We start from the raw sequence: 12,448 nt of genomic DNA, 5'->3' as shown, positions 1-12,448 counted from the left end.
TCCTGATTTAAATTCCATCTGACCTATATTTTCAGACCAAAGTTTGGGAGTCTTGAATCCACACATGGACCAGATCGATGGGTTAGAACCAGAAGAACAGGACGAGAGGATGGACGTGTCAAACCATCTGTCTCAAGACTTTCAGCAGCGCTTTGAGCAAGGACAACATAAAACGGGCTTTCCCCGAGTCGTGCATCCTTATCTCGGGAAGATCGAGCAGTGTCCCGAGTCTATTGAAGAGCCGGAGGAGGAGGTGGACGGGTTGATTTTGTATCAGACCGTTGATGGAGAGACGAATGAAAAGTCTGGAACTTTAATAGGAAATGCATCTGAAGAGTTCCTGCAAGCGAGAGAATTAGCAGAAGATTCCAGAGAGGATGGTTCGATGGAGCACACTGATCTTTCAGATCAAGTTGATGAGGACGTTCCAGTGAAACAATCAAACACTAAAGCCTGTGAGACCGAGCTGGACGATGTCTACTCAGACTGCACACGACCCTCCTGCCCTTCAGCTTCCCTCACCTCTGTTACAGACGCATCAAAGTCTGATGAGACCAACACAAAGAACGGTGGGAATGTCGCCACAGATCAGGAAGATTACGAAGGTCCAGGTGAAGACTGTAAGAACGGAGCCCTGACAATCGCCCCATATCAGGACAACAAAGACAATCTGCTTCAACGCATCAAAATCAAACCCGTCGCTGCTCTGCCTGAAAACAGCATTGACGCGAAACCATCCGATCTTAAATTCCCTCTGTTACCAAACAATGGGGGTGAGAAGAAACTGGCTCAACTGGAGCAGCCAATCAAGGTAGAGGAGACAAAGATGGAGGTCGCTGAGGAGGCGTTACCCGTATACCCTGACAGCTGTGAAGTCAAACATGCAAAGTTTCTCGCTTACCCCGTCAAGTCAGAAAAGTTAGTGACCAAAGCGGAGCAGTTAGATTATCCCCTGAAAGAAGAAACCCCGCAGTCAAAACCCGAAGATCTAAGCATCTCCATGAAGCCTGAGAGCGTGGACCATAAACCTGAAGTTCTCCAGTTTGCAGCCTTCTCAGATGGCGTCGAAGTCAAACCCGAAGCCAAACCAGTGGCTCTCGACTTCACGTCTTATCCAGATGTCGCCAAGCTTAAGAGTGAGACGAAGCCAGAGGGTTTAGGGTTAACAGCTTTTCCTGACACGTCCGTCATCAAGCCTGAAGCCAAGCCGGACGTTCTGGAGCTCGCAGCCTACCCGGACAGCTCAGAGGTCAAACCTGAGGCCAAGCCCGAGGGCCTCGAGTTCACGGAGATCAAATCTGAGACGAAGCAGGAGCTGCTGGAGGCCGACAGCACTGTCCTGACCCCGAAGCTCGAGCAAGCGGACGGGCTGGTGGACTCCTCGGAGAGCCTGGTGGAGAAAGGCCAAGTGAAGGAGGAGAGGCCGAGTACACCAGGTAAGAATCCTCAAACGTGCTCATTTAAAGGAGACATATTTTGCTCACAGTAAAGTTTCTCATAAAATAACAGCTTCACTTGAAGCCAACACCGAACAGCAGCTGCTGCATCTATAGAGAACTTTAGAATATGACGTCACGAAGCAGGGTGTGGACGAGGTGTCGCAGGATCTCACTTTACCGCAGACTTTGCAAAAGTCATTTGTAAAATCCAGGCTGTACTTCTCATTAGACAAACTGTTGGTTTCAAACCTGTCGTCCTCTTTCATAGTCCCTGTGGTGGAAGGATACGCGGGCAGCCCCAGGTTTGCAGCTCCCATCTCCATGTGTGACATTCCCGACAGTCTCCATGACGCCAGGGAGCCGACCATCGCTCAGCTCTTACAGGAGAAGGCACTTTACTCGTTCTCAGAGTGGCCGAAGGTACTGTGTTGTCGTTACCGTCTAACATCGACGCACATTTCAGAGCTGCAAATGTTTACTTACTTTAAGTTGTTGTTTCAGTTTGTACTGATTTTTTTCCCCAGATACAAATACCCACATTTTAAGTTTTTCCCCTGTGCACCTAAATGCTTCCATGTTTTCATGAGGCAAACTCAAAAAAACAAAGAGAAAAGTACAGTAGCAAAGAAAACAGCTTTTTATTCACTACTTTTAATTCCCCTCACATTATCTCTGCCCCTGTAGGACCGGGTGATCATTAATCGTCTGGACAGCATCTGTCACGCCATCCTGAAAGGGAAGTGGCCTTGGCCCAGCGAGCAGCACGACGCGCCTGGTTCCCTCTCCGCCAACTCCTGCCTGGCCAACAGCTTGGCCCAGCACCACCACCACCACCACCAGCAGCGAGCGGGATTCCTCCCCACCACGACCTCAAGCTCCGTCCAGGGACAGGCCAGAGTTCAGCAGACAAACCCGGGACTGGCGTTCCAGATCCCTCCGCCTCTGACGAGACTACCTAAGGTGAGAATGAACCTGTGACCTGATGAATTAATAAAACACTTTTTTGTGCATATCGAGGTATCTGTCATCTGTCTACATTTATTTCCATTGTCTCATGTCATGGTTCATACAAGTGGTGTCCAGTTTAAACTGATGATGAAGTTCAAGTTATATTTAAATATTATTTTCAGATAAACGTTGAATGTCTAATTTATCTTTGTCAGTGTTATCGAGCACGAGGATCAGTTTAGTTAAAATATCTCAACTTATATTGATATTTGTGAAATATGGAGCAGGTTTGTCAGGTGACACTGGGCACCTCTGGTTCACTTCATAGATTCATCATTGCCTTCTTGTAAAGTTTCCTGTGTCTGTAATGTGTACTGTTGATATTATACATGTTGATATCAGACTTGGGCATGTAGTCATATAAATTAATACGTTTCAAATATGAAGAAAATCCCTTACAAGAAAAATTCAATACGTTTTTATTTCAGTTATTGTCTAACTAATGTTACACACCATAAACCAGGGAACTGAGGGTGTGAACTATTTATTTGATTTAATATCTCGTAATCTTGGCGGTAAACGAATAATCACCATTGACGTTAAATAAAGACAGACGACATGTCTCCACTAGGGTGTGGAAGTCCGAACCCAAGCCCTTTGGGATCGTTGAGTCAGGGCTGGGTTCAGACAAAACGTTTAAAATAATATTAGTGGTCGGGTATGGTCACGTTAGCTGGGCTCTCTACTTTATTCTTTACCCTTCACGTGCCTGTAGTTTGGGGAAAACAGCAGGTTTAGATTAGGCTCCGATAATTCTTGTTCAGGCAGAAAATTGTTGCTCACGAGTCTCCACTTCCTCCCGCTCTCCCGAAATGAAGTATCCGTTACATGAAAGCGGCCATCTTGCAGCGAGTTCCTGTAGATACTCCACGAACTGCGAGGCCAGTCTTAGCTGTCAATCATGATGATCAAATCCGAGAGCTGAAAACTATAGTGTTGAGGTGTTGACGTAGTTTTACCCAGGTCTGGTTGACAGCCGCCACTGTGTTGTGTCTCAGTCCATATGTATGTTTAATAAAGCCATCATCTCTCTCCCATTCTTGTCTACCCCTCACCCACCCTGTCCACCCTGACAGTACATGCCGCGGGGCGGCGCATGCGGGCGCGGAGCTTGGCGCCTCACCTCCTTGCCTCTCTTACAGGAGAGGCTCGTGGCTCCTCCCTACCTCCCCGAGCTCAAACGTGCAGGAGGTCGGAGGTCTTTCGACTACGAAGCCGCGGCCGCTGCAGCCGCTGCCAAGGTTTTAGCTGGGAAATCAGCGTCGGCGTGCCACGCTGCCGCCGCCACAAGCTCCAGTGGTGAGAAGGTGCCGGTGGTGGCCCCGCCCTCTCACCGCACAGGAGCCATGTTGATGAACGGCTGGCAAGAAGCAGCCATCGATCTAACCAAGTCGTCTACAGAAATAAGCACCACTAGTGGCAGTGGCTCGGGTGACGCTGTGGTTGCACCAGGAATCAGCCACCACGGTGCCGGCAGCGGCCACAAGCTGCCGCCGCCCCCCATCACAGCACCGTTAACTGGCTCTGTGGGAATCGACATGGCGGGGATACTGCAGGCCGGGCTCATCCATCCTGTTACAGGGCAGATAGTTAACGGGAGCCTGAGGGGAGATGACTCACTGAGGAGGAGGAGAGGGAGGAGGAGAAACGTGGAAGCTCTGTACTCTGAGTTCACCAAGAGCCGAGGACTGCACCTCCCTGAGACACAGGTGGGTCAGTGTGAGGCCAGTTTGAACTGTGTGTAGCTCAGTGTGACGGAGAAGCTACACTGGGGGGAGATTGAAAGATGGAGTGTTGAATATCAAGCTAATACACCTGTGTGTGTGTGTGTGTGTGTGTGTGTGTGTGTGTGTGTGTGTGTGTGTGTTACCTGCAGGGCCGGGTGGATATGATCAGCCACTCCTCCGTCTCCTCCTCCACTTCCTCGCCGTCCCCCTCCCCTTCAGAGCGACCCGCGGGTCCTCCCACTCCGTCCACCTCTTCTACTCCCACCCCCACGCAGACGCCTCCTCAGCCGGAGATCGTGGCGATCGACAGGGAGGCGGCGAGCAAAGGTCTCATCGAGTGGCTGAGACAGAATCCGAGCTACAGCATGGATCTGCCCACGTTCGCTCATGTACGTCAGAAACTATTGATGCGACGGTGCCGCATTTATTTTTGTGTTGAAATAAATGGTCGTGTCTTATTAACGCCTCTGTCCTCTCTTCAGTCCGGAGCAGGTCTGTTACACGGTTTTGTGGAGCGTCCCAAGCAGAGGAGGCATCGCTGCAAAGACCCGACCAAGCTGGACATCAACTCTTTGACGGGGGAGGAGAGGGTTCCTGTCGTGCACCGAGGAACCGGACGCAGGGTAGAAAACAAACACACGTGTTCACACAGCTCATTTACACCATCAGTAAATCTACATTCTCAAGTTCAGTCGCAGGAGGAAAAAAAACCTCAGTGTCCTGCTGCGTTACTCTTTGCTGCAGCCTGGTGGTGCTGTGGTGTCACCTGCTGCTGTCAAGTAAATGGAGAACTCCCACATGTGGCTTAACATCTTTGTCATTGAATTATTGTGTGCGTTTTCCTCACCTCACAGCTTGGTGGCGCCATGGCTCCGGCCATAAAAGAGCTCTCCAGGTGGTTGGATGCCAACTCGGAGTACTACGTCGCTCCAGACTGGGCTGATGTGGTCAAACACTCTGTGAGTATAAACTTTAATGATGTTTGTCAATGTCTGCAGATACTTTCATTCCTCCTCTGCTTATTTTTTATTTGACCTTAAATCTTAGATCATTTTTCATTAATGCAGTAGAATCTAATTTGTCGTCCTCCTCTAACCTGCAGGGTTTCCTCCCCGAGGGGAAGTTCTCTCGGATCCTGACAGAACCAGTTAACAGGGACCCGAACTCTCGTCGACGTGGACGTCGGCCTCGCAATGAGATGCCTAAGCCCCTCCTTTCCGTCTCTGACTCCTCCTCATCTGGCCTCGGCCCCCCGCTCTTCATGAACGGCGGTTTGATCGGCAGCATGGACTCCATGGTGGCCATGCAGAATCTCCGTGGCGGTATTCCTGGAATCCCCATCTCGGGGATCATGGCAGCTGGATTCCCTCACGGTTTCCAGGCGGGTGGAGCTGGAGCGTCAGCAGAAGACGCCAAGAACGGGTTGAGCATGTTACCCATGATGCTGCATGGCATCCCGCACCCCCATGGGGCTGCGATCCCTCAGCATGCCTTGTTCAGCGTCGGAGCAATGATGGCGCACGCGCCTCCTCCTCACCCCAGCTCCTCCTCCTCTTCTTCTTCACTGTCAGCGCCGAAGGTCACCACAACAATGGCACCCTCCACATCTGAGGCCAGCCCCTCATCAACAACGCCCGCTGACAGAGAGAGTGCAGGCTCTCCGGGTACCGGTGGCGAAAAGGAGTGGAGCCAGGATGAGAAAGGAGCAGCGGACACCAACAAAAGGTCGGGAGCGATGGAGGCGGCCATCATTACCTCCACCAGCAGGGCCCATCTTGGCTCTGTGCACCTCGGAGCGAGCGCTGGAAGCCATCTTACCTTCAACCCCTTCCTGATCCCGGGCATGTCCCACGGCCTGCTGTATCCACACATGTTCTTGCCTCACGGTGGCATCATGGCGCTGCCCGCCATGCCACCTGGCATGGTAGACGGTTCCCCGGGAAGCCCAAAGAGGAGGAGGAAGAGAGGGAGGGAGGAAGGGGAGAGAGAGGAGGAGAAAGAAAGTACAGTTAAGGTTAGCGTCGCCTCCCACCCGGCCTCCTCCGTGTCTCCCTCCATCCCCTCTACCTCGGCTCCGGACCCAGGCCCACCTCCGACTGAAGAGCCCCAGACCGGGCAGGGAGACACAGAGGACGGGCCCTCAGAGCCCCAGGAATCAGACTCCCACGACCATCCTGAGGGAGCAGCAGCAACACAGGAGGACGAGGAAGGATCGGAGGAGAAGCAGGAAACTGAGGAGCAGAGACAGGAAGGCGGAGAGGAGGAAGTGTAGAGGAGGAGACAAACTGGACAGAGAGACGAAGCACTTCCTGCGCTCTCCTCCCGTCTCCTCTGTTGCCCCTTTTCTCGACTGAGCAACAGTGTAAAGTTTGTGCCGTGTCTGTCAGTCAATGTCCATGTAAAGACTTTTATTATGACGATGACTAATAATAACGATGATGATGATGATGATGATGATTATATTCAACTTGGTCATGTTTATATACCAAGACCCCCCCCCCCCCCCCCCTCGCCCTCTTCACTCCCTCCTTGTATACAAACAAGTGTAAGAAACGATTCTTCTATGTATTGTTCCCCTTCATTCTGCATCAAGACTGAGTCCACACACACACACACTCACAGAAGGCAATATCCTCTAACCCAGAAGTGTGTATTTGGCGTGTCGTTACACAAAAATCCAAGATGGTCCGTCGACACAAATGTTTTTGGATGCGCAGCTTCAGTTTGGTGTGTTTTGCACAGACACAAGATTTAAAGGAGGTGGTTTTCTTAATTCATTCTGAACTTTTCTCCACTTTTCAGTGAATTTGAAGACAGAGCGGACGAGCGCTAAAAGACGAGCCCGTTCACCTCGGCCCTTTCTTGCCATTCGTGCTTGTGGATGATATTTACTTTTTGTGCAGGGCTCAAAAAGCTGCGTCCCCAGACACTGAAGCGTCTACATTACATTAACGTCAGGCTACATCCACACAACTGTGCTTTCACAACTCTGGTACAGACACAGCGTCCGCACTTCTCTGGAGTTGTGGAGCCGCCAAAAGTTGAGAAGTTAGTAAACGCTGCTTGAATCCGTTTTCATTTAAGAACTCCAGGTTTGCACATTAGTCTGAACTGAGATGTGCCGACTGGGACTTTTCCGTCATGTCCTAGCCTTCGCTGATTCTTCAGGCTCCTGTCACATGACCTCCTTCCAGAAGAAGTCCACTACCTTAGTCTTAAGCTACCAGTGTAGAACACGACATGGAGAATCAAGTGTTACCGACCCTGTTGTCTTTGCTAACAGCTGTTTGTGCAGTTAAATTATGTTTTTTTTTACAACAACACAACCGTTTACATGTGGAGGAGACGAGCTGTTATTCAAGTATTTCCTGTTAACATTGACACACACGTGCTCAGTGTACGAGTCGGGTCACGTGATATGCGTTTTCAGGCGTGTTAGCGCGCGGATTATACATACGGAGACGAAGCGCTCGTGTAGACGGAGATACTTTAAGTTTGAAAACGTCATTTACGTTGTATGGATGTGGCCTAAAAAATAAAATAAAACGGTCTGAGCACATTTCAGATCTTAGACTTTTAAAACCTCTAAATCAACTTGTTGTTGTAAAGGTAAGAAAGACGCCAAATCAAAAAAACAAAAATGTTTTTTTTACTTAAATCAAGAAATCTGTGGCCGTAAAAGTTGATAAATCCCAGGCCGGGATGTTGTATCTTAACTTTAAGATATTATCTGCTGGTCCCACATGTTTTAGATAAATCTAATTCATGTTTTTATTATGGCTATAATTTATCTATAATCAATGCTATGCCGTTGCTGCTATAACTTCTTTTTAAGAAGTTTATTCGCCCTCACTAAAGAAGAATCAGACCTTCAGAACAAGAACACCACCTTTTTTATTTTCTTCTGTTGAAAAGAGATTAATTTAAAGAGATTAAGTCATTTTATCCCTTTCAAGATCATGTTAAGATTTTTTAATTTTTTATATTTTAAGCTCAGACACAGAGTCACTTTGAGAGAACGTCCCTTTAGAGGTTTCGTTTTTTTTTTTTTAAAGAGCTCAGCCAAACCACCAGGGGGCAGTAGGAGGTAGATTTGATTCCATGCTATCCATCAGACATCGAGAAGGAGGGAGGAAAGAGGAAAGGAGGTGTTTTTTTGTTTTGTCCCAAATGACATCACTGAATCCGTTTGAACAGTGGCTCATAAACAGTGAAACAACAATTTCAATCTTGACCTGTAGCATCATTTCATAGTCGTGTGTTTTGTTTTTATTTTTGACCACAACGTTCTCTTCTTTGTTTCCTCGGTGGGATTCTGTGTAGAGAGATGTCGACCATCTGTCCAGCGAAAGGGAAAAGTCTGTACTTTCGAATGAAGAACAGATAGCACAGGAAGAGGAGGGAAGCAAAGCCGTGTGACTCAGTCGTTGCTCTTCGTCTCGTCTCTTTTCCTAAGATTAGTTTTAATAGCAGTTCATACTAAGAGTTTCTAAATATGTAAATCTATCGCTGTATATTTCTGTTTTTTTTTATATATATATATGTAAGTGCACCATTTATTTCTTTCGCCTTTTTTTTTTTTTTTTTTTTTTGGTTTGTTTCTCAAAAAAAATACTTGACACATGCGGGGGGGGGGGGGGGGGGGTTAGTCCCAGTGTTTTGTGCACCACACAGACCGTACTGTACATTCAATGGATGCAAGTGGCTGGTTTTAATTCACAACAGGGTTCGGAACTTTGAGCGCAAACGTCAGATGTTTGTAATGTTCATGTCTTTTGTTTTCATACATGAAAACATTATTTTTGCACAATGTCTTTTTTGTGAATGTTAACCTGTTTCTATGTTTTCTTTCCTCTGTGTGTGTGTGTGTCTGTGAGAGAGAGAGAGAGAAAGAGAGAGTGTGTGTGTGTGTGTGATGTTGGGAGAGAGAGTGTGTGTCTGTGTGCATGCATGCGCACACGTCTCGTGGAGTTGTGTTTCCGTTTCTGTCTACAGGTCACATTTCTCATTGGGAAAAGAAAAAAAAAAACATGGTTGTTGCCTTGTCACAAATTTGTGGCTCCACATAATTTATTCTACTTTTTTTTTTTTTTTTTTTTTTTTTTGCTTTGCCAAACTTTCACCAAATATGACATTTGTTTCTTTCTCTCTTAGTTTCATTATGTATTAATAAAAGTAAAATGCCTTATTTAGCTAGTATTTCTTTGTATAGATATTCTGTTACATCTCGTCATGTTACGGTGTTAGCGTTCAGTCCGATAAGCGTTCACAGCCGTGGTGATGTGCATTATGTTGAAAAGCAAAGGTACCACTGTCCCAACCACTGCGTTAATCCCCTGAAGTCAATCAGTCGTCGCTCAAAGCACAAAACGGAGAGTGAACAAAAAAAAAAAGTGACTGTTTCCTAATCAGTGCCTCGAAAAATCACCTTAAATAGTTTCTGTCTGTTGTGGGCGGCACCTGCACACGACGTAAACATCACACCCCTGTTGGAAAAGTGATGAAAGTGTTGGGTTTCACTCTCGGCAGACGAGGCAGCGCTGGTGGTTGAGGGGAAATTTAAAGATGAGAGCGAAGGGTGTGAGCCTCCTCCAGGTTTTCAAAGACAAAGCTGAAACACTTCCTGTGTAGTCGACTGTTCATCCCTGTGACTGTTGTAGTTGTTTTAAAATTAAAAAGAAATGTAACCTCAACACACGGTGTATTTTCTATGGAGCCTATTTAATGAACAGATGTGACGTGAACTGAGAGGATCGAGGATTTTTTATTCGTTAATCGTGTTTAAACAAATCGTCTTTTCTGAAACTGGTAGAAAATATTGTTGCTCATTCAAATTAACTTTAGTTTATCTCAGCAACGTCGACTCTGACGGACTGCCGGCGTCTCTGAGTCTCCATATCTGAAATTACATAGATCCAAAATATATGAATGAAAAGATCCACTGAGACAAATGTTGCTGCAGCAGTTGCAGGAATATCCAGGGAACTTTCTTCTTCTGTGGTTTTTTTTTTTTTTTTGGATGCCTTGAGGAGGTTCATGCTCTTTTCTCTCTCACCTGTTGGTGGAGAACAAAATACTTCACCTTAATGGACGGCTGTTCAACCCGCAGACTAAAATAAAGATGGACGATGCATCCTCACTAACTACCATCCAGAAACGAAGCCAAAACGTCTTGCACCAGTGACGTCATTCGAATTCTGTGCCGTTGTGATCGTGGCGTGGAGCCTCGTTAGCTCTCGACCAATCGCGAGTCAGTCTCAGCTGTCAATCATGACGTAACTAAAACCAAACTAATCAGAACTACCTAAAATGACAGAAACCACGTTTGAGAAACATTTATTTAACTTCTACTTTGATTTTTTTCCTCATTTGAAGTTTCTCCCATCCACTAACGTGGAGGAGGCAGGGCCTATACCAGAGCCAGCCAACAGGGGGCGATTGAGACGTTTTGGCATCACTTTTGGAGCCATCACGTCGTCCATCTTTATTTACGTATTAAATATTTGATTGTTCTTGTGTGTTGGTTGCTATTCCATCACTGAACCATTAGGGGGCGCTAGTCGTGTCCCACAGCTGAATTATCAGAAACTCACTTCCTGTAGCCGGTGTCTCCTCGTGGAGAAACTTGAATGGAAGCCGGAGGTCGGTCTGTGTTCATGTCACACGCATGTCGACAGCGTGGGGGGGTTTGGTTCCGTGTCCTTCAGAACGTTCACCTCAAAAAAAAAAAAAAAGGAAAGAAATGTAAACCTCATGAATAACGTATTTATTGTGCCGTTCTCGTCTCTTACGTCGATGTCATGACTGATCGATGGTTTGTTTTGGTTCACATGGACGTTCAACCATCAAAGTTTTCCTCCGCCGCTCTCGTCACCTGCTAATCCGCTTCAAGAGTCTTTAACGAGTCTGGAGAGCGTCTCCGCCGACACAAGGATCCGTTACAGTGTGGTGACTGATCTGCAGGGTCCTCGTCCACGAGCGAACCCCAAATTTAGAAAAGAACCTTGATGGGCCGTTTTGTTTTGACTGAAGTTTGACTGAAAGCTGCGCTCCTCAATCACAGCTCCATTTATTCTAACTTTCATATATGTCCCAAGTTACTTTTTTGGTATTTTCCCTTTTCAGAATCAGCGATTTGATTTAAAATAAACGTCCAGAAATTTCCCGACACGTGTTGTTGAAGGAGACATCTTCTGCTTCCTCATGATTTGAATCAGATTTTCTAAAAAGAAGAATAATGAATCCCCTCCTCTCTCCGTCACTCGTCAGTTTCACTGTTTGACTTCACCGGAGTTTGAGAAACCTGGTTCTTACTTTATTTCCAGCGTTAAGCCCCTCCTCCTCTCTGTCCTCGACACTGTCAGCTGATCTGTCGCTGACCTTTGACCTCAGACGGACGTAACCTCTCCAACATGGAACGGCCTCAAAAAATCAATTGACGAAACGTATTTGTCGTTTGAAAAGAGAATCTTATAAAAAGTGAGAAAAGAAGTTTCCTGGTTTCACAGACACTGAAGTATGATCCTGGGTGAAAGAGGTGAATGTAAAATTAGAATCCGAACTATTTTCCATTCTCACAAAAGTCTTTCAGCAAAATGACGACGCGTTAAAGTCGCCGAAGAATCATTGATATCATCCCTCCGTCAGAACTCTTCAGATCTCAGTACTTCAGATACAAACACTCCCAGATCTCAGTACTTCAGATACAAACACTCCCAGATCTCAGTACTTTAGATACAAACACGCCCAGATCTCAGTACTTTAGATACAAACACTCCCAGATCTCAGTACTTCAGATACAAACACTCCCAGATCTCAGTACTTTAGATACAAACACTCCCAGATCTCAGTACTTCAGATACAAACACTCCCAGATCTCAGTACTTCAGATACAAACACTCCCAGATCTCAGTACTTCAGATACAAACCCTTCATCACGTGTCTGTGAATCCACCTCAACACAAAAAGAAGATCTGAGCGTTACTCACGAGGGTGTTTCTGTTAAAAGTGGAGAAAAGACCGAACCTGGTCGTTACCGAGGAAACGTTCTGTGGTTGGTTTTTTTATTTTTTATCTTTCTTTCCTTCCCTCTTTCCTTGGTTCTTATTTGTAAGTATATCTCTCTGTGTTCCCATGTGGACCAATCTCATGAGTCAGAACATGGTATGTGTGATCTTTTATTGTGCAATAAAAGATGACTTTCAACTTTCCCTCGTCTTCGCTGGACTTTTTTATTTTTTTATTATTATGAAATTACTTCGGCAAAGTGAACTG

The 12,448-nt window shown here is 46.6% G+C and overlaps 1 protein-coding gene across 8 annotated transcripts in view; it reads left to right on the top strand.

Annotated features, from left to right (window-relative positions):
- Window positions 1-12,384, top strand: part of chd6 (chromodomain helicase DNA binding protein 6) — a 68,221-nt gene extending 55,837 nt beyond the window's left edge. For 6 of the 8 annotated variants that reach the window (XM_069531631.1, XM_069531653.1, XM_069531620.1 and 3 more), the window contains exons 38-45: window positions 36-1,436; window positions 1,708-1,859; window positions 2,124-2,399; window positions 3,524-4,156; window positions 4,324-4,563; window positions 4,657-4,797; window positions 5,029-5,133; window positions 5,277-12,384. In XM_069531631.1, coding sequence (XP_069387732.1) covers window positions 36-1,436; window positions 1,708-1,859; window positions 2,124-2,399; window positions 3,524-4,156; window positions 4,324-4,563; window positions 4,657-4,797; window positions 5,029-5,133; window positions 5,277-6,446 — 4,118 coding nt within the window. In that variant the 3' untranslated portion in view covers window positions 6,447-12,384. The remainder of the gene's footprint in view (window positions 1-35; window positions 1,437-1,707; window positions 1,860-2,123; window positions 2,400-3,523; window positions 4,157-4,323; window positions 4,564-4,656; window positions 4,798-5,028; window positions 5,134-5,276) is intronic. The other 2 variants (XM_069531669.1, XM_069531675.1) reach the window with 2 other exon arrangements.
- The last annotated feature ends 64 nt before the right edge of the window (window positions 12,385-12,448 follow it).

The sequence above is a fragment of the Paralichthys olivaceus genome, chromosome 2, assembly GCF_024713975.1.
Source record: "Paralichthys olivaceus isolate ysfri-2021 chromosome 2, ASM2471397v2, whole genome shotgun sequence".
Classification (NCBI taxonomy): domain Eukaryota; kingdom Metazoa; phylum Chordata; class Actinopteri; order Pleuronectiformes; family Paralichthyidae; genus Paralichthys; species Paralichthys olivaceus.
The sequence above is the reverse complement of the archived record's forward strand: the minus strand, read 5'-3'. Positions and strand labels throughout refer to the sequence as shown.